The following is a 22,034-nucleotide window of genomic DNA, read 5'->3' on the forward strand; positions in this document are numbered from 1 at the left end:
CCTGTATGCTAATGATACCCAGCTCTATCTCTCCATTCCATCTGAATGCGGAGAGGCAGCACAGGTGCTTAACTATTGCCTAGAGGCGGTAATAGGCTGAATGTGGACCAATAAATTGAAACTGAATCTAGACAAGTCAAAGGCACTATGCATTGCCGGTTCTAAAGTCTGGGAGACAGCCAGTTCTGGATGAGGTTGCACTCTGGAAGAAACAGGCGCAAAGCTTGTGTGTGGGGGGGGTGTACTTATTGTCACCTGAGGCCTATGTGGCTAGCAGTGCCTATTTCCAATTCTGGCTGGTTCCCTGTCTATGGCTCTTCCTGGGTAGGGATAGCTTGGCCACAGTAATCCATGTTCTGATAACTTATAGATTGCACCATTACAATCACTTTATGTGGGGCTGCCCTTGAAGATAGTTTGGAAGCTGGAGCAAGTGCAGAATGCAGCGGGAAAGCTGTTGGTGAATGTCTCTGCCTGGATACATATTATGCTGGTCTTGAAAGCTTTGGACCAGTTGCCAATTTGCTACTGGATCCAATTCAAGGTATTAACATTGGCATATAAAGCCCTAATGACTAGGGCCCCAAATATCTGAAATAATGCCTCCCCTCACATAAACCTGATTAGGTATTAAGAACAGCAGGGGCTACTGTGTTGGTATTGCCACCCCCATCTGTGGTTTGAGGAGCAGAGGTCCTCAAGAGATCCTTCTCTCTGGTAGCCCCCAGGTTGTAGAATGACCTCTCCTCTGAGTGGCATCTTACATCTTCACTGTATGCTTTTTAATGATTCATCAAGATGCACCTCTTTACCCAGCTTTTTGGTTGCATGGATGTCTTCTCATCTCCTGCTTTGTTGTGCACTACTATCCGATGCTGCAGTTTGTTTTTGTTATCTTGTCACTTTATAGATTATCATTTGCATTTGCATTTGTGTTGCATTTATTTTAAATGTGGCATTTTTGTAACCTGCCCTGGGACTATTTGGTGAAGAGCGGGCTATAGGTAATAATACGTAATGTTTATGTATATGTATATGCATGTATATGTATATGTATATGGATGTATATGTGCACATATATGTATATGCACACTGCATCAAATACCAGCATTAAAACTACAAGTAGTAGTTTTCTTTTTGCTGTACAATCTTAAACATTATTTCTTAGCCTTCTGACATTCCACTGTGAACTTACCTCCTAGTAAAAGTCTATAGTCTTACTGACTGACCAATCCTTTGCATGTTTATTTGGAAATAAGCCACAGTCAGTTCATTGGGACTTACCTCTGGATAAATGTGCACAGGTCAAGCTGTTAACACATAAATGTTTATTCACTGACATGACTTCACCTTTTGACCACCACAACCACTGCTAAACATTTATTGAGCACCTTGATCTGGTAGGCAATTCCTAGCTGCTAGGGATTGTACTAAAACACATAAATAATATGAGTCTTGCACAGAAGACATACAGTGGTTGTGGAGAACATGTGGTCATAGAATCATGCAAATGCAGAGTTGGAAGGGACCTAGAGAGGATCTATACAGGGATCATGTCCATGACCTTGGCTTTATCAGTACAGTATCATGCTCTAACAAACGGAGCCATCTAGATGTAGATAGGGACACAGGTGGTGCTGTGGTCTAAACCACTGAGCCTCTTGGGCTTGCTGATTGGAAGGTTAGTAGTTTGAATCCACGCGATGGGATGAGCTCCTGTTGCTCTGTCCCAGCTTCTGCCAACATAACAGTTCAAAAGCATACCAGTGTGGTTTCCGTGCACTCCGGCTTCCGTCACGGTGTTCCGTTGCACCAGAAGTGGTTTAGTCATGCTGGCCACATGATCCAGAAAGCTGTCAATGGACAAACATTGGCTCCCTCAGCCTGAGAAGTGAGATGGTTGGCGCAACCCCATAGTCGCCTTTGACTGGACTTAACCTTTACCTTTACACCTTAGTTGAACTCCAACTCCCAGTAACCCCAGGCAGCATAGCCAATGGTCAGGGATGATGGGAGATGTAGTCCAACAACATCTGGAGTGCTGGTGATTCTATCTCTGATTTACATGATTTGTCCTGGGGTTCATCATGGCACCATAGGGGTGGGATGAGGCCATTAAGCAGAGTAACGTGGATGTTATGAAGATAATCATTATTAATTTTCTTCTTATTCTTCCTCTTCTTTTCCACAACAACTTATTGGGAGAGATGGTTGCAGGTCTTTGCTAGACTTGGGTACTATGAACCTTGAATTCTTCTTTTTCTTCTTGAGTGGGGGATTTACTGTTCCATCTCAGACACCAAAATAACTTTGGTCAGCCCTGGGTGAGAGGTCAGGGACTGGCATTGAATAATGAAGATTAAGATGAAAACATCCTCTTCACACGCATTCTGATGGGTAAATAAAATTTTATCCTTTATTTTCTGGAAAATCATTATTTTTTATTGAATGAAACTCCATTTCTATTTACAATAAAATAAAACTGCATATGATTTACCCATTATGCATTCACCACATTTCAGTTCTTATGGAACCATTTCAGTCATTCATGTCTTAGAATGGTTATAAGCTTTCTTTCAGTGTTGCCCATAGGAACTGAAAAAGACTAATTCTCAACCTCAGCTGATGTCTGTGGATGATATTGCAACATTGTTGACAATGCAACTATTTTAAAGGCTGACAGGAATGGAATGGCTTTCACCCAATTCTCAAAACTTGCTTTTCAACTTTAAAAAAATAAATAAAAAAAATTGTTTTAAATAGCCACTTTGTAATAACATCTGGGTGGACTTGTTTGCAGCAAAGTATATATACCCTGTTTGGCACAAAACTACAGGTTGTGCATATCATGGAATGTGTTTAAAGCCAAACCCTGATGGAGGACACTACAAATATGTAGAAGACTCTGAGCAAGAGCTGTATCATCTGTCAGTTCTAATAAAAGTTACCAAAAGCCTGTAACAGCAACTTATATCAAAAATTACCACTGTCCTTCAATTATCCTTTTTCTTTTTGAAATTAGATCCTAAAGGACCTTCTTATTCTCTTACTTACGTTCTGGTCCCTTTTTGTGAAAAAACAAAACAAATTGCTGAGCATATACTGTATACATAACTGGTTTAATCTTGTACCCATTTACTTTGGAGCAAGCCCTATTAAGCTCAGTGGAACTTAATTCTGAGTAGCCACGAACAGGATTGCACTGTTAACCTTGAATTGCCTTCTCTGTTTTTACTTTTCAGCTCTGTCATATGCCTCTGCTATTCAGCAGGAAGCATATGGATTCTGGATGGGTTTGTATACATCTCTTGATAAAAGCATCAAGAAGTCATTAAAATGCCAAACACAAATCTAAACCTCTTGCAGCATTTTGTCATTTTTGCAACAGTCGGAATCAGCTAGTGTCTGTTTGTTATTTTACCTTGGGGGCTTTTGTGTCACCATAGATTACATAGAAGATTGACCAAGGCAGCCAGGATTAATGATACCGTACTAGCTATAGAAGCAGACTTGTTATAATTTTCCATCTGCTTCCTAACATAAGCCCCACCCCCGTATTTAAAAACATGGGAGACCCAAAGATTAATAATTTTTCAAGAAAAAAAACTTACGTAGGTTACTGTAGCAGAGAACCTCTTTAGAGCATTTTCACATGTGAGGCTAACTAGCACATGGAAACTCTCCCGCTATTTCCACCTTGTGTGAATTATGTTGATGCAGGACAGAGAACAGAAGAGAAATGAAAGGTATGCTCCTGCCCAGGGTGGTCCAACATGCAGCCCTGAGGCATTTTTGGTGGCCCTTGGTAACATATGAAAGCCCCACCCCCCTCATGCTGCCTTCCCAAAGCTGGGTGATTGAGGTGGTGGGCTTTGGGAAGGAAGCGTGAGGGCTCTGACAGGGTCCCAGAGTCCCTCCACCTCCTTCCCAAAGCCCTGTTTGTGCTTTCTCAGCTTTGGGAATTAGGTGGGAGGGCCCTAGGACCCTGCTAGAGCCTTGTGCTTCCTTCCCAAAGCCTGGCACCTTGCTTAGACAGTTTTGGGAAGGCAGTTTGAGGGGGGGGGGCATCAACTTTTGGCCTTGCTCCCCCTTGTGCAACAAGACAGTGAGCAGCCTGCAGCTTCTGTGCCAAAGTACTCTTGTGGCCCAGTTGGTATGAAAAGTTGGGTCAGGCTGCTCTAGCCAATGAAGGTTTAATAGACACATTATTGACAGATTTAAGAACAAGGCTATTTATAGCACGATCTTATACATTTCTACTCTGAAGTAAGCCCCACTGAGTTTAATGGGTGTTTCTCCCAGGTAAATGAGCATAGGTTTGTCCTTAATTAAGATCACTACAGACTATTTGAGCAACAGGCATATCATACATACATATCTTTTTAGGTGAGTTCCACTAAAAGGAAGAGTCTTAGTTCAGTGATAAGAGTATCTGCTTTGCATGGAGAAAACCCAGGTTCAGTCTCTGGCATTTATCCAGATAGGATGGGGAATTTGAAGTTCTGGAGAGTGGAGACAATACTGAACTAAATGAAGCAATGTCTTGGTATAAGGCAACTTCTGATGTTCCTAAGTGTTCCAAGAGGTAGGTTTTTCTTTATCAATTCCTATCATCACCATCTCCTTTTGTCTTCCTCCTCTACAAATAAGTTTTGTTTATCTAAGACAAATTCATAGATCATCATGTCAGCTGAAGGTATGAATCAGTATAGCTACCACTGACATTTCACCTTTAATTATTTGTAGATCCAAACAGATGATTCAAACATTTCACCACCCCCACAAAGGCTGTGAAAATATTTATGAGAGGTGCGGCCATAATATCTGTATGCCACTTATCGTGTCATTCAGCCCAATTGTGTGGAGAACAACCATTCGAGCACTACAAATTCCTGGAGGTAGCTGTGCTGGCATAAAGCAATTCCACACAACTGGGTGGCAAATAACTCAATTGTGTGTAGAATTATTTTTCATTGCCTCAACATGGCCCTGAGGGGATTTCTGTATCTTTAATAGCAGCATAGCAGGAAAAGTCACAGCAGGTAGGGCTTTTCTAATCACCCTGCTGAAGTGATACGAAAAATTACACCAGGTGAAATGTTCACTTCAGTGTGAATCTAAAGTTACAGAAATTTTATGTAGCTGGGAGTTCTAACTACTTGCTTTACCTGGGCAACATACACTGCAGTGGGAGATCCTGTTATCACTCTCTGTGCCTATACATGCCCCTATGCTTGAACCTCATGTCTGTGGCAATCTGAAGCAGAGCAGACAGATAAATTACAGTGGAACATAGGAAAATGCCTTATATTGCACCGGACAATTGGTCCATTCTAGCTCAATATTGACTATGCTGATTGGCAATGGTTCTACAGGGTTTCAGGGAGGGATCTCTCCCAGCCCTGCCTGAAGATTCTGGGGATTGAATGTGGGACCTTTTGCACGCAAGGCCCTATTGGTGCTGCTGCTACTGGGTGTTGCCCAGTTGGTGTTGACCTGTTACAGGGCCTTCTCAGTGGTGGTTCTCTATTTCTGGAATGCCCTCCCTAGTGAGGTGTGGCTGTCCCGCTTCATTAACTTTCAGGAGGAATTTGAAAACATTCCTGTTTTCCCTGGCATTTGATGGCCTAAAGTTTCTGTTTCTGCCAGTCTTGAAACTATTGCTGGGAAAGTATGTGACTGTTATAAGGTTTTCAAAAAACATGTTGCTATTGTATTTTTAATTGTATTGTTTTTTCACTGATGTTTGATGCCCTGGACTCCTTTGAGAGGAAAGGCAGGATATAAATTTAATAACTAACTCAAAAAGCATGTACTCCTTCACTGAAATATGACCCTTTCCATGGTACTGCAATCTTACACAGAAGCAAATCCCATCGAGTTCAATGGGAGTTGGTCCCAGAAAAGTGTGTTTGTGCCCAAACCTGTCTTACTCACAGGAAAGTGTGTGCATCTGATATCTCATATTTGCTTCTTCCCCTAGGACTCCAAATGTCTAGATAAATTATCAGAAAGAGATACATTATTTAGATGTCAAGCAAACCAAGAACAAAGATTTTCCTGTTTGCTCTGGTAATTCTTTCCTTAATCCTAGTTATATCTTAACAGTGCATACATGAATATAATAGCCATGTAAACAAAACATGGAGACTGTGACTTTGTTATGTCTGACAGGTTCAGCTCGCTAGGCAGGTAAATCCAGGTCTCACTGAAAGCTGTCAGGAAATAGATGTGAAATAATAAGTTGCTTTCATCACCATCCAAAAGGTGAGCTGTTGTTTAGCATTGAAAATAAAGGAGCAACAATTGGAAAATGGCTAGTATAATCTGAATTAGTGTATAAACTGGCATACTCATGCATACATGTCCCACTTTTTCAGTGAGGCAAACTAGCAAAATTCACCACTTGGAAAAGCTCTGCTGGATGGCTACTTGCAGATGCACTGATGGCAGAGAAGTAAGCTCTGAAGTAGGCATGATGGTGTAGTCTCATTACAAATATAAAAGCCAAAGGCCTGATGAAAATACTGGTAAAATAAAAGCCAAAGGCCTGATGAAAAAGGTATGTTTTTGCCTGGTACCTAAAGATATGTAATGATGGTGCCAGGCAGTGCTTCTCCCCCCTAAAAACATGTTTGGGGTACTCTCATTTTCCTACTCATATTGAAATACTGCCCCTCAATGAGGCCAAACTCATATTCACAAAATGTTTAGGGGTATGTGTCCCCCTGCTTCCCCCCAGAAAAAAAAAAGCACTGATGCCAGGCAATCATTGGGGAGAGCATTCCACAAGTGGAGAGCCACCACTGAAAAGGCCTGTTCTCATGTTGCAGCCTTCTAGACCTTGTGTGGAAGGGACACATGAAGGGCCTCAGATTCATTGCAGTTTGTATTAGTGCTTTATAATCACTGCATGGTAATCTTGTAGATTTCTCAATATTAATTTAGATCTGACACTCATTCTATAATATGCAATGCATGTTGATCCATCCATAAGATACAGATGGGTGTGGCTATCCACCCCTGCAGGAAGACACCAAGAGATCGGTGTGGCTAGAATGATGTTTGGTAGCGATTGGTACAGCTACATTCAGAATGAATTTCCACTGCCAGCAGTATAAAACACACATGTTCAGCTTGAGTTGCCACCTTTTTTCAGGAATGGAATGTTGCTCCTTTATAAGCTACACAACATGCAAAAATTCAACAGGCAAAGTTCCCATCAGCTTGCATTGCCAGGGAAAAGCATCACCTACACAATTCATGTCCACTATGCAGGCTAGGCACAGAAACTCTGTATCAAAACGAAGTGGCAATCCTTACACCTTCTAGTTAAGACGAGGCCTCTGAAGCCACCCTGACATCAACAATTTATAAAGCGCTCTCTACACATTTAACGAAAAGAACAAAACGCCCCCTCGTTCCCAAAAGCTGCAGCCTTTCCTACTTGGAAATAATCCCCACTGAATTTTACTTAGAAGTCGTACTAGCTTCTGGAATAATGGTGCTCCTTGGGAACAGGATTGCAGCCTTTACTTACTTCCTAGAAACACGCATATGCTTGGTTTGTTGGGAGTTTCTGTTGCATTTCCGGATATAGAGCCTTCGTCGTTCTCTCTGCTGGAGAAGGCCTACACTACAGTAACCCCGTGGCACAGGACACGCAGCACGTGAATTTACGACAGCTCCTCTGAAAGCGCACTACAATACCCTCCTCTCCTGTGCCTGCAGTTCCACCAGCAGCAGCTCTTTGCCGAGGGCACCTTTGCAGCTCCTCCACCGCCCCCTTCCTTTCTGCAAGGAAGCAAAGAAGGAGGAGGAAGAGGCAGCGGAGGGAGAAATCAGCCCCCCCCCCGCGCCAGCCTTTCCTTTCTTTCCCTGCACCATTTTAGGCCAGTTCCTCGGTGCAGAGCCAAGGGCGCCCCCGGTACAATCTGCCCTGCTGCTCCTTGCAAAGCTCATTCTGCCGCTCCTTACACAACCCGTCCCTGGCCTCCCCGCCCCCTCCCGGCCCGGCCACTTGCGAGCATTTGACAGAAGGACGAGTCACGTGGCGGCCGGAAAGCGTCTCTTTGCGACCTCAATGACAGGCAAAATGTGCGACAGCCGCTTGCAAGGCAGGGAGGAAGCTGCTCTGGAGTCTCCTCTCCTTTTTTAAAGGCAGGGCTGGCTGCTTCCTTGCACCCTTCAGGTCCGGAGTCTCTCTTCCCCGAACTCCCCAGTAGCCGGGACAGTGGATTTTGGGAGAGGGGAGATACTTGGGGAGAGGCTCTGAGGGGTTTGGCTGAGTTTGGAGTTTTAGATGAGCTCTTAGCCTCCCTTTCTCTCTCGTCCCCCCCACCCCCCCCCGCCCCAGCCCCAACTCCCTGGAACCCAGTTCTCGCCAGCAGCAACCTGCAGGTTCAGATAGGAGGAGGGGACACTACCGGCTGCAATGGCGTCCAACATGGATAGAGAAATGATACTGGCTGATTTTCAGGTAAATTTTCAAATTCCACCACATCCACCACTGCCATATTCTCGCTCTTCTTTTTCTAAAAAAATATTTTTAAAATGGTTCCTTTTCTCCCTGTTTCTCTTGCTTTCCGTGCTTTTGTGGGGAGATTTTAGCTCTGGAAACGTGAGCCCTGCTCTCGAACAGCAGTGGGATAACAAGGAACAACAACAGCAACAACACTCTGGTGGCTGTTTATCCATTGTATCCAGTTTTCAGTAATTCAAGGGGAATAAATAAGACGAATAAAGCTCCTCCACTTATAAACAAGGCATTTATCTCTGTGCTTCACAAAGAAAAAATCCACCTCAGATAATATGCATATGTCTTTGTTTTGTCTTTATTTATTTTTTAGGTTTGTATCCTGATCTCCCCGATTCATTCTGACCATCCCTGTGAGCTTTTAATAATAAATTGCAATGGGCAGGGACTAAGATGCTTTCATTATAAGGGGCCTGCCAGGGGCCCATACCTGTTTCACTCATGGATATGAGAGGAAATATGTTAAAGAAGGGGGTAGGGGTGGAAAAGACATCTGGAATGAGAAAATCCACTGATTCCCTTTCCACTAAAATTGATTTTCAAAACATTCCGTTTCAAAGAGATTCGTAGTACTTCTGTAAGAGCTTGACTTCATCTATTGTGTGTAGTTTTTTGATATTCGTCCTTTATTCGTCCCCTATTTCAGTTAATAGGGGAGTTTCCTTACCAACTTCGTGTCTGAGGAAATTTCCTAACATGAACTTGTTCTGAGGATACAGTCCAAATCTGAAACATGTACTTTGTTGTACATATTTTTATAGTATAATTAGGAAAAAACAGTGCTCTCTTGTACCATCCTTGTTCATAGGTACTGGAATCTTATGTATGTATAGTGTGTATGTATCTGTATAACATTTAAAGATATACATAGTACTCATAGTTCTAGGGGCTTATCTTTATTTCTAGGTTAAGGCTAAAACCCAGTATCTTACTCAAAGTGTACCTTAAATAATTTTCTAAAAAATGTTTTCACTTCTGTCATTCTGCATATGAATGCATGCTTTTAAAAACAATAATCAAGGTATATTTAATTTTCTTTTTTCATAGAAAGTTAAATGGGTACATGTTTAGTAGTAATACTACATATTACTATATGTAGTATGGTATATGTATACAATTTATATGTATATAAATTGTAAAATGAACATAGAATTTTATGATTGACATCCTAGTTCCAAACACTAGCATGATTATCATCAGTGAGACTTTCAAAGAACACATAAGTATGTGTGCAAGGCTGCTGTTCTGGGCACCCTTACTTGTTGTACATAAGTCCCATGGAACTCACTTCAAAGTGAACCTGCAATGAATTTGGCTAATTAGGAACAGTAGCCAACTTACGATGGCCAGACACAAATGTATACTTCAACATTTTAATAAAAAACTCAATGGAAATTGCTTTTTTTGTTGGATCTTAAGAAACCATTATTACATTAATAGAAAACTTACCTTTTTATAACACTAATGACATTTGAGGTCAGTTTTAATATTTACAACACATTAAATGTACTGTTAAGATCTCATTCCAGAGGATCAGAAAGTTGTTAATTATGTTTGGAAATCTTCAGAAACTCACTGAGCTTGTTGATATTGCCTGTTGTACCTGAGCAGGGAAGTTCTGATCTTGTTGTACCAACTTGGGTCTGAGCTTTTGATTGAAGTCCATATTTACTGTATTTTAAACTTTTATTATATTTTATTAAACATGCATTTTCATGTCTGCTTGTAGAGATGTTGTACAATTGCAGAGAATGTCTGCAAGGAATTAAATACTCTGAATGAATGTGTTGACAGCTGTAAACCTTATAAATAGACAGAAAAACCTACCTATATTTAATCTTAGTCTTTGAGCTGGTAAAAATGTGGCATTGTTTGGCAAGCTGCAATCCTCCTCCACATATGCAGTACATTGTATTTTTGGATCAGGGTTTAACTAATGTGCCCCAAGCTAGTGTAGGAAGTTCAAAACTTCTTCCCCCTGCTGCAGCTCTGATTTTGTCAGGTATTTAAATGTGATTTAAGAACAACAATGATGAACTCAGAATTGTCTTAATTATAGTTCTGTAGGTTTATAACTTTCGGAGGTCCCTAATTTAATAACAATTTATCATATAGGGTTGTTTCATAATGATTTATTCATTTTAGGCTTTATTAATCCTTTAAATCACTGTTTTGTGTAATATTGTTGCAGATATATTTTACTAGTTCTCAGGACTTATTTGGAGAGCTAGGTAATAATTCTCATTTTTACTGATTGCAAATCTAAGGATTAATGACTTCCCCAAGGTCACCTGCACTTCAGTCATAATAACCCTTACTTAGGTGTAAACTCCATTGACTTCCAAGTATGTGTAACTAGGACTGAAGCCTCCTTCAATCACCCTATGCATAGGTACCTATGAATAATTCCCAATTAATTCAGTAGGATTTGCACCTGCGTTCTGCAGGTGACCTAAAGTGGGATGTGAATCTAGGTCTTCCAAGTCCTGGTACACTACTTTGCAAGTTGACCACATCAGAGTTTGATCTTATTCTTTGGATATTATTTTAATATGTGTTTTTAGATGGATTACTACATTTGTACATATTTAAATTGGGATTTGAGTGCTTTGGTTCTACAGCTTCTAGGATTAACACATGACTTTTTTGTCATGCATTATAAAAAAACTCAGGATTCCCATATCTCTTGTTGACTGAACAAAGAATGTGCTGAGTTAATGTTGTGACTTCTACAGCACTCGTTTGTAAATAGTGGGGACAATCGAAATGCTTTCTTGCTGTTTCTGTTTCATGTCCTTTGTTTAAACAGCTATTTTCACAGTGCAGACCTATACATGTCTACTCATAAGTAATCCCCATTGAGTTCAATGGGAGTTACTCCAAGGTAAGTGTGTAATAGGCTCTGTCTGATAATAGCAGATTGTCTTGTTAGTATTTTTTGTACTACAATAGGTCTTATTAGTAGGATAATTCTTTAAATATATATACTATACTATCTCAGCTATGCATAAACCTCTAATAATTTAGGTGAGGAGGTGTCTTTCCCCACCAGCGTACAGCTAATATGATTTTTTTTTAAAAAAAATAGACAAATATTTGTTTTTCCTGAATTATCAGTGAAATTGTGCTAATTGCAGTATACAGGCATTAATTCTAAACTTGTCCTCTAAAACATGATTTTCTTCTGTTTCTGCTAGTCTAGGATAGTCTAGGAACTATTTCTAAGCTCAAATAATAGAACGTTGCTATATCGCTAATGGTTTGTGCTTTCAACATTTCCATTTTGCTTATTTGCAGCATGGCAAAAGTTACTTTAGGGTGCAGAAACTTACATCTCTGACTCTGGTACTTAAAGTTGTACTTTGAATAAAACTTAAACAATTTGTTCATAAATGTCCAGCACACATCACAATTTTACCATATGATTACATGCACTTTATTCTCACCTACTTGAGAGTAAGTCACATTGAACTCATTGTGACTTAATTCTGAGTAGGCATGCCTAGGATTGCACTGTCAAGATTCTAAATCTGATAAGACAGTTCTGAATATAGTTCATTCCCCCATCCCATTCCGTTGCATTGACTTTAATGAATGAGATTTACACACACATTTAACATTTCCACTGACATCAGTTGGATGTAAAAGTGGTTTGCTTTGGTTGGTTCATGTTCTTTATATCTATAAGATTGCTATGGGATTTAGCTTTTGTTAGAGATGTGATTTCCAAAGGGTTTCTACTTAATAATTCACCCCTGTAACTGGCAGATCAGGGAGCTTGGAAAAAGTAGGATCTTGGCCAGCTTTCTTATGGGTAGCAGGCATAGGTTCCTAGTTTGCTCATGTTTTGGTTCTGCCCAGTGCCTTTTTTTTCTTAAAAAATGCTTAGGGGTACAGTACTCTCATTTTGACTCAAGAAAATCACAATTTTGTAGTTCAAATTGGGAAAAATAAATACAGTAAATGGACAAAAGTACAAAGATTCACAAAATGTTTAGGGGTATGTGTCCCCCTGCGTCCCCCCAGAACAAAAGCACTGGTTCTGCTCAACTGTGCGGTTTGCATTGGGCTGGTCACCCAAGCACATGACCCATGTGATCTAAACAGCAGGTTGGAATGACCACCAATGTAATAGCTTCGCTGCAGTTGCTATCCAGTTGGGAGTTGTGTTAGTGCAAGATCATCCTGTGCCCCATGTTTCTGCTTAAACTGTACAAGATACTTTGTAATTCCCCATTTGGCTACCTGCCATGTTGGAAATTAAACACACAGGTGGATTTTCTCCCACTTGCTGCCATGTTCTTTCAATTTCATTGCTTTTCTTGACGTGGGGAATGATCCATTAAGAGATAGTCCTGCAAAAGGGTACAGTAAATCAGTAACAAGTCATTTTCACAGTGAGTGCCAAACATTATTTGTAATTCAATGACACTTTGACACTAACTCTCCACAGTTTATTTTCTGTATGAGCTAAATTCTCTAATAATTCTCTAATAATATTTCTCTAATACTTAATCTTGCCTAAATATTGTTACTGTAAAACAGGAGTTAGCCAGCCTTAATGTTGTGTTCTCCTATGGGCTACCTCTGAAGGGCTCTGTGCAAGTGGTGTGTGGTGCCAGAGGCAAAGGTGGGCAAAACAGGAGATGTGACTTTTACTGTTGTATGGTAAGCTATATTCTAGCCATGCAAAAGTCAGAGGCTTCTGTACACACCATCCAGGCAAGAAAGAGGCATTATAGTTCAAGGACACATTCTGGCCTTGTAAAAGCATTCAAAGATGTGTGTGGAGAAGGGCCCAGAGATAGCTGTAACTTGCCTTGGAGAGAGGGGATATCGCTTAGGGATATCGCTTAGGGAGAGGCACGTGTTCAATGGAGATTCCCAAGAGAAGACAGGATATAAAGGCCCAGAGGTTTCCCACCCTTGATGTAAAGGAACATTGGTCTACTTCAAACAAGTAAAACCTGCTGGATCATCCCAGTAGCCCATGCTGCTCTCATAGTGGCCAACCATAGTGGCCTTCAAGTAGGATCTGAGCACAAGAGCAGTCTCCCCTCCTGTTGTCTCCAGCAATTGGTATTCGGAAGCATTGCTGCCTCCAGTTGTGGAGGCAGAGCATAACCCCCATGGCTGGTAGTCATTGATAGCTTTCTCCTCAAATTTGTCCAGTTGTATTTTAAAGCCATCAAAGTTGGTGGCCTTCATTGCCTCCTGTGGTACAGAGTCCCATAGCTTAACTTTATGCTGCTTTAAGAAGTAAAGCAGGTACATGAATGTCTGCCCTATGTCCACAAGTGTGTTCTGTGATATGTTGGTAGCTTTGTTGTCATCCCATGTAAAAATCATTTGATGATTCTTGTCTTAGGTAATTGTTTTCTGTGGTGTTGGTAAGCACCAGATCTGTTTTTGCTTTTTAAAAATTGTGTTATATGTACCACTGTAAGCTTTAAGTTGAAAGTTTTTTTTTGGGGGGGGGGGAGGTTCTTGAACAGGATCTATTTTCATTCTGCTGGATCTGACTGTTTACCCAAAGATGTGTACATATGTCTACCTGGGAGTGGCACAGAGGAGGGGATCTGAAATCTGCTTACAGGCCCCAAAAGTCTAGTGGCCCCTTATATCAATAGATTGTACATTGCCTCCTTCCCTAACTGTAGCCCTCTTCTTTAGATGGTCAGAATGAACATGTGATGGGGCCCTTATGCATGAATAGGCTAGCTCCACTTAGATGCTGATGTGTGCATTAGCCCTGCTCTCTGGGCAACACATGATCACCATTAGTCTGAGAGCAGGGGGCTACATGCATGCATTCCTGTGTGTAGAGCCAGCTTCAGATTGATCCCAGTCACATGTCATATGGGGGGGCATGTCCAATGCATGTGCACTAAGGAAGGAGTTAGAACAGGCATCCCCAAATTGCGGCCCTCCAGATGTTTTGGCCTACAACTCCCATGATCCCTAGCTAAAAGGACCAGTGGTCGGGGAAGGTGGGAATTGTAGTCCAAAACATCTGGAGGGCCGAAGTTTGGGGATGCCTAAGTTAGAATATGTCGTGTTGTGAATTAATTCTGTAGCTTAGGCACACCTACTGAAAAGGGCCTCTTTCTTGTCCCCATTTGTTGCAGTTACATGGGCAAAGGTTTAGTGAAGGATGCCTCAGCTGAGTTTAGACATTGAGCAATCTCCTAGAGGCAAAGGCTGTTCTTTAAATTTGTTTGTTCCAGGCTCTTCAGGGTTTCAGAGGGCACTTGACTACCACCGCATTAAAAATGGTGGCAGTGGTGTGTTGTGTATGTTTCATGCACCGCTCCAACTAGGGTGGCTATTTGCAAGTTGCCCCCAAAAGGAAAAAGAATAAGGAACACTTGATGAGTAGCTTTAAGGCTCCTTCTCTGCTTCCTGATGGTTCTTTATCTTTAAACCAGATTAGGACCAGCCAGCCCTTTGACTAGAGGACCCCTTCAAATAGAGGACAGTCCTCTGTAAAGTAGGCCATCCTAGAGCCAATAATATTATATGCATGTTTGAATAAACTAAAAAATCAGGGAGAGAACAAAGCTGTTGTTTCTGGCTGAGCCCTAAAGCTTCCTTGCTAAATTACAGCAAATGTGATGGTATGCCTATTCCCATACCACATGTAATTTATTGTACGGTAGTAGATGCTTGTCTACAGAAGTTCAGGCCACAATCAGTGTTGGTTTAGGAGAAAACCAGTTCAAAGATAGGTATTTAGGGCAATAGTTCACCAAAGCAGAAGTTTAGCTGGAAGCTTCCTTCTCCACTTTTATTATCATTATTTATTGACAGTGTTGACACAATTAGCTGTGACTTTAGGAAAAATGCAGAGGTTCCCTTCCCTTTGTATGGGATTTAATGACTCTGCAGGAGCAGTTGATGAATTGTTATTATTGTGAAAAGAATGCTGCCCGCTGCAATGGCACCTTGCATTCCTCTCAACCTGTTACATGCCATACCTTCACATCTTGTAAAGGGGCACTTTGGTTGTCTTCTCATGGTACATCACAACCTTTGAAAATTTCCTTCCAAATTGAAAACCATGTGACAATACTAACTTAGTGGCATTTCTGTCACCCAAATAGGACTGGAGAGTATTCCTGTAAACCAGACTATGCTTGATGCAGTTCTGCCTATATTCCATGTGACAAATTTTATGCGACATTATTGTGCTACACAGCATGAGCATAGGTTGCTGAGAAAGTGGCTGAAGCTACTTTAAAAAATACTAACATGTTAAGTAAGGGTACTGTGCTTGAAAAGAACCCATTTCTCCAGCCCCTTCCATTTATGGGGAGTATTGCTCCCTTAAATCATTCATTAAGAATTAATCACTAATCAGATACTATATTCTATGGGAAGAGCAGGTTGAATGAAAAGCTGACTCCAGTCTTCTTCCTCTACGTTGCCCAGGTTAAGTGGGATGTCAAAACACCAAGAATCACTTAATGCAGTATTTCAAAACTTTTTTTTAATGTTCTTTTTATTCATTTTCATTTTAAAAGAAAAATAAATCTTGCATTGATCCATAACATACAAAAGTAGCATTCCTTTCATATATTTACCTAAATAATATTCCATATTAAATCCCCACTACAGTGGTACTTCTAGTTACGAACTTAATTCATTCCAGAGGTCTGTTCTTAACCTGAAACTGTTCTTAACTAGAGGCGTGCTTTCACTCTTGCTGCCGCTGCGCAGTTGGCATGTGATTTTCGTTCTCATCCTGGGGCAAAGTTCTCAACTCGTAACTCTTCCAGGTTAGCGGAGTTTGTAACCTGAAGCGTTTGTAACCTGAGGCATCTGTAACTCGAAGTACCACTGTACTCAGGAAGCTGTACCCTCTTGCATGCTTTCAACAGAAACAACACAGCACATTAGGAATACAGTGTTATAAAGAAAAGTGCTTTCAGTCTGAAACGGGAAGGGCAAGATTTGATTATCTCACCTAAGGTGCATTATATTAAGGGATGCGGGTGGCACTGTGGGTTAAACCACAGAGCTTAGGGCTTGCCGATCAGAAGGTTGGCGGTTCGAATCCCTGCGACGGGGTGAGCTCCCGTTGCTCGGTCCCAGCTCCTGCCAACCTAGCAATTCGAAAGCACGTCAAAGTGCAAGTAGATAAATAGGTACTGCTACAGTGGGAAGGTAAACAGCATTTCCTTGTGCTGCTCTGATTCGCTGTACTCCGGCTCCCTCGGCCAGTAAAGCGAGATGAGCGGCACAACCCCAGAGTCGGTCATAACTGGACCTAATGGTCAGGGGTCCCTTTACCTTTTTAATGCATTATATTATAGTGCAGTCCAAATCCCAGATATGCACAAATGAGTGAGTTTGGGCTGAGCTGGGGTGACTGCCTCATCCCAGCTCAGCCAGAGATATGCCAGTGTTAAGTCACTCAGTGTGGCTGAGCTGGGGTTATACTGGCTCAGCCAGCGGATCTTAAACTGGTGGAACGCCTCAAAAAGGGGTGTGGTATGGCAGGACAGAGTAAGGGGAGACATCTTTTAGCTCAGTCTTGTGACCTGGCAACCTATTGGAACTCAGGGTGGTATAAGTCAAACTCTATTTTAAAGGCTTGTTTTCCATCTGTTAGACTTGGGTTAGCTCAGCTGGAAGTAGCAGTGCTGCTGCTGAACCGAGTTTGAAATAGGGGTATTTTATGCCATCTTAATTTAAACTGGTGTACGTTCCAATAGCTTCCTGCACTTAGGATTGTTCTGTTAGCCTCACTCCATCACAGAGATGTATTTTTTGTCTGCTGAGAAGGTTTAATGGCATGGAAACTTCAGCTACTGCCCTCAGTCCCCAAATACCACAGGTAGGTTAGTCTGCTCTTGCTCCTGACACACTGGAGGGCTGCTCTACACTGTCTTAATGTTTTCCTTTTTTGACATCTAGAGCTGATGCTTGAACTTGCCTATTGAATTTTGCACTGGTAAAAGACCTATTATGATTGTAGCGGCATCTCAAAGAGCAAATTTGTGATACAATAGTAGTGCGAACACAGCCTCAAATAGAAGCTTTCAGAGGTATAGCTGTAGGATTCTTTTTAATGAAGCAACTGGTTTGAATACATTTAAGAGTGCCCCCTGAAGAACAGACACACTAATTCAAAGCAATTCTGCTTCTTTATAAAATATTTTCCCTTGTTCTTACAAAGGGGATGTGCATATGGAGAGCATCAGTTCAGCACGGTGCTTGGTTTTTATTTAATCAGCTTCTGCTTCTTATTTTCTAATGGAAAAGTTGCAGTTGGGAGTTATGAGAATTCCATTGCAAACAGCAATATAAATACCAAGTATAAGCAGCACTCTTAAATACGGTTTCATGAAGATTCGTTGTTAATGAAGAGCGACTGAAGGGTAATGAACATCTGTTTCTTTGCCAACACACTTCTGAATGCTATTCAGTAAAAGAAATGCAAGTTGTTGCTGGAAAGAGTTATTTAAAAAATATAATGCATTTACAAATGCTGGAGGAGCAGGTGGTTGGGAAGTGCAATGGCCGCCTTTTGTTCTAACTATATTCAGGCTTTAATCCTGTGCACACATACATGAGAGAAAGCCCCATTGAATGCAGTGGAACTTACTTCTGAGTAAGCATTCATATAATTCAGGCTTCCTCAACCCCGACCCTCCAGATGTTTTTGGCCTACAACTCCCATGATCCCTAGCTAGCAAGACCAGTGGTCAGGATGCTGGGAATTGTAGTCTCAAAACATCTGGAGGGCCGAGGTTGAGGAAGCCTGATATAATTGCTCTGTCAGTGTAATTTGAAATTTTCTTCCCATGTTTTTCTTTCAGATAAGGAGAGTGACCCAGTTAATTATGCTTTATGGGCTTCATAAATGCACATAACAAGTCAGAGGAAACATGGGAAAATGTTGGAGAAAACTTAATCCTATGTCCTCTTCTCCCATCCAGGAAGCCCTGTTCTTTCAGTATAGTTCTCCTAAGAGTGATGGAAAGAACAGATATTTTCTGTTTGTTTCTTGATAATGATTTTTTAAATTGTATCCACTTGTAATTTTTTTGGCCTCTTTGAATGCCTAATGTAGAAAGATGGGGTATAAATCTAACAAATGAATGCTGGAGATTATTTTAGTTGCAGATGCCAAGATTTGCCTTTTGTGGAGGGAGGGGGATTCTTTACCCTCCACCGTAACTTATTGTGTAGTAATATTTGCTTCCTGGGAGCTTCCTGATCTTAGACAAGCCCGCCATAGGAAAGATGTATCCTGGTTGCTAGGGGAAAAGAGAGGACAAACTAAAGAGATCCCAAAGACTAGAAAATGAGACGTAAACAGGAAAAGTGCACTAAAGGGGGGGGGACAGCAAGTGTTTAGGGTCCCAGGGATTCCCAGGGAGAGCTAGTGTGGTATAGTGGTTAGGAGCGGCAGACTCGTAATCTGGTGAACCAGGTTCGCATCCCCGCTCCTCCACATACAGCTGCTGGGTGACCTTGGGCTAGTCACACTTCTTTGAAGTCTCTTAGCCTCACTCACCTCATAGAGTGTTTGTTGTGGGGAAGGAAGGGAAAGGAGAATGTTAGCTGCTTTGAGACTCCTTCAGGTAGTGATAAAGTGGGATATAAAATCAAAACTCCTCCTCCTCTTCTTCTTCCTGTTGCCTGGTGTCCAAACAGTTCACTTATCAGTCACAGCTCTGACTTCATTCATTGGCTGAAAACAGTGATAAGTTGGAGCAGCAAGGCTGGCTTATTTCATAGAAATTGCAAGTCTTTCATGGGTGTCATAGTGGTTGCAGTTGCTGAGTTGGTGAACCCTGTCTTATTTTAATTGTTAAAGAATTAATACTTGAGAGATTTCTTCAGCTGAACCCTTTTATTTTTTCATTTTAGGCATGTACTGGTATAGAAAATATTGATGAAGCTATCACCTTACTTGAACAAAACAACTGGGATTTAGTGGTAAGTACTATTTTTTACTGGTCATATAGGAAAAAAGAGAGCCAGAACAAAACTTGTTAGCAATCAGCTGTTAATTTCATGATCACCATGCATCTGTCCAGTAGTGGATAGTGCAGTGGGTTTATGCTGCTTACCTGACCTCCTTCTGACTGAGTTGCTGCTGTAAACTGGGTCAGAGAGGGGAGGTTTGAGGTGTGGATGGTGCAAACATGCTAGTGGAATCAATGTGATTTTGTGGCTGGCGTGTTTGGTCCACGTCAGCTTCACCATTACCTTGCCCCTCCCCCTCTGTGGACATCAGTATGGCTTACTAATTTTGATGCTGTGCTTCTCATAGTAAACCACGAGTAGTGTTTATTTAGTTTTGATCAGGTATTGAATGACACCATGCTTTCATACTAGTCTGAGTACCGACACTCCACAGCTTAACCAAGTGCGGTATGGAATCTGTTTGGCGATCCTTACAATATGCAGACCCCCCAGGTCCTTAAGCAAAGTTTCTAGAATGGCCGAGGTTATTATTGAACAGATTAATGTTAACACCAGGTTCTTCAGGCATATAGTGAAGGATGCTTTGCTTGGCAAATGCAGGAGTAAAAAAGCAAGCATTTTGAGAGGGTCAGTAAACACCTGTTTGCTATGGCATTTGAAGTTCCTGCATTTTTTTTTGAAAATTCCATACCAAAACGTCTCAGAGCTAGGTTACCTTGCCAATAAAGGGAAGGCATTTTTATGGGTTAGTGTAAGGTTAAAAAAATAAGAAACAGGGAGTGGGTATAACACATCACACATTACAATGGCGTCATAAAGGTGAAAAGGCCCAGCTGGTCTGTATTAGGATCTGTATTCTTTAAACTTTCATTGAGAAACTGGAAATAAAGCAAAACATACACATGCACAGTAGAAATATATGAAATTAAAGAGAGAAGGATTGACTCCAGACAGCTGATTTTGGTTTCTGTTGAAAAGAATACAAGAAATCCTTAACTCCTATGCATTTCAGTGGGAAGTAAGTTCAGTTAGCTCTGTGCTGGATCCAAGCTAAGGGCAGTATCCAACAAAGTAGATCTGGGTTTCAAGGGTTTCCGTTTACATAATAGGACTTCCCTCCCTCTCCTCTTGTTGTGCCCCCTGTAAATTGCTGCATCAGGTATTTAATTTTTCCTTTCAAGAACACTGATTTTGTGACCTACTTTTGTTATATTTTCGCCACAATAGAATTAGGATGTAGCAACTTGCTCAGTGTTCCTCAGACTGTGTGATGGGACCACCAGAGGGGCTCAACACTACAGCCTGCCCAATGCCGCCTGACTTGAACATCCTGCTCCCAACTGTTACACCATGAGCAGTGTATAGGTACACGTGGGAGCAGGAGTTGGTTAGAGAGCAGTCCTATAGCATGCAAAGTTGGAAAGGAGCCAGGAGAGAGGAAATGGACAGCAGAGATCACAACAGCTATCTGAGTGTGAGGAAGGAAAATGAGGATGGGGATGGAGACGGTCAGACTGAGGGTGAGGAGAAGAAGATTCATCCAGGGGTGCTGCTATGCCATTTGGCCTTTCTCTTTCATACTCCCACACCCCAGGCCTCCCCCTGACTCAAGAGGTCTCTCCTGGTTGACTGAAGGTGATAGTTTCTTCCTCCCCCTTAGAAGAAAAACCTGGCGTTGAGGAACTGCCAGAATCTGGATTGTCAGTGTGTGCAGCTGCATGCCAATGTAGGGTGGGTGAGTAGGAGAGAGAAAGTGGCACTAAATAAAGATGGCAGTAGATCGAGGGGTTGAGGAAGGAAAGAAGTGGACATTTTCCTTTCAAAAAAGGAACCCATGGAGGACCCATGGAAGAAAAGCAGAAAGAGATAATTAAAAAAACCCAAACACCAGCTGGAAATTGAGAGGAAGAAGGGATGTTGTTAAAGGAAGAAGAGATTGAGTGGGCAGATTGGAGTATGGATGAAATAACTTGTACCCTCTCCACTCCTTCTAAACTGTCTGTCCATGTATGAAAGGAGAAGGGAAGATGAAGTGAGAGGAAATGGTAAAAAATGATTGGAGAGATGTATGTGGTGGCGAGAATAGAAAATAAATACAGTGGTACCCCGGTTTGCGAACGCAATCTGTTCCGCGGAGGCGTTTGCTCGCGGAGGCGTTTGCTCGGCGAATTTGGCGTGTGCGCGAAGCACTGATAGAGCGCTTCTGCGCACGCGCTGCGCAGACTGCTTCTGCGCATGCGCGAGCTGCCCAGATTGCTTCTGCGCATCTGACGCCGTGGAACCCGGATGTAAACACTTCCAGGTCTGAGGCGTTTGTAAATGGAGGTGTTCATAAACGGAGGTAGGCGTAAACCGAGGTTCCACTGTAGCCATTTCTAGGTAGATCCTAGGTAGATTTCTAGGTAGATCCTCTGAATAGGTAGGTTGAGTCATGATAATTTCAGAGCTAATTCCAGAACCTGAGGAAAGCTCTACTATGGAACTCAAGAGTTCCAAGGAAATTGCTATGGGAAAGTTTTTAATTTCCAAAGAGGGTTTAAGTATCAGTAAAAAAAAT

The 22,034-nt window shown here is 41.7% G+C and overlaps 1 protein-coding gene across 1 annotated transcript in view; it reads left to right on the plus strand.

Annotated features, from left to right (window-relative positions):
- The first annotated feature begins 8,004 nt into the window (after positions 1 to 8,004).
- FAF1 (Fas associated factor 1) overlaps positions 8,005 to 22,034 on the plus strand; it is a 172,505-nt gene continuing 158,475 nt past the window's right edge. Inside the window, exons 1-2 of the mRNA XM_035122849.2 lie at positions 8,005 to 8,479; positions 19,418 to 19,486. Of these exons, the coding sequence (XP_034978740.1) occupies positions 8,435 to 8,479; positions 19,418 to 19,486 (114 nt within the window). The 5' untranslated portion in view covers positions 8,005 to 8,434. The remainder of the gene's footprint in view (positions 8,480 to 19,417; positions 19,487 to 22,034) is intronic.

The sequence above is a fragment of the Zootoca vivipara genome, chromosome 7, assembly GCF_963506605.1.
Source record: "Zootoca vivipara chromosome 7, rZooViv1.1, whole genome shotgun sequence".
NCBI lineage: Eukaryota > Metazoa > Chordata > Lepidosauria > Squamata > Lacertidae > Zootoca > Zootoca vivipara.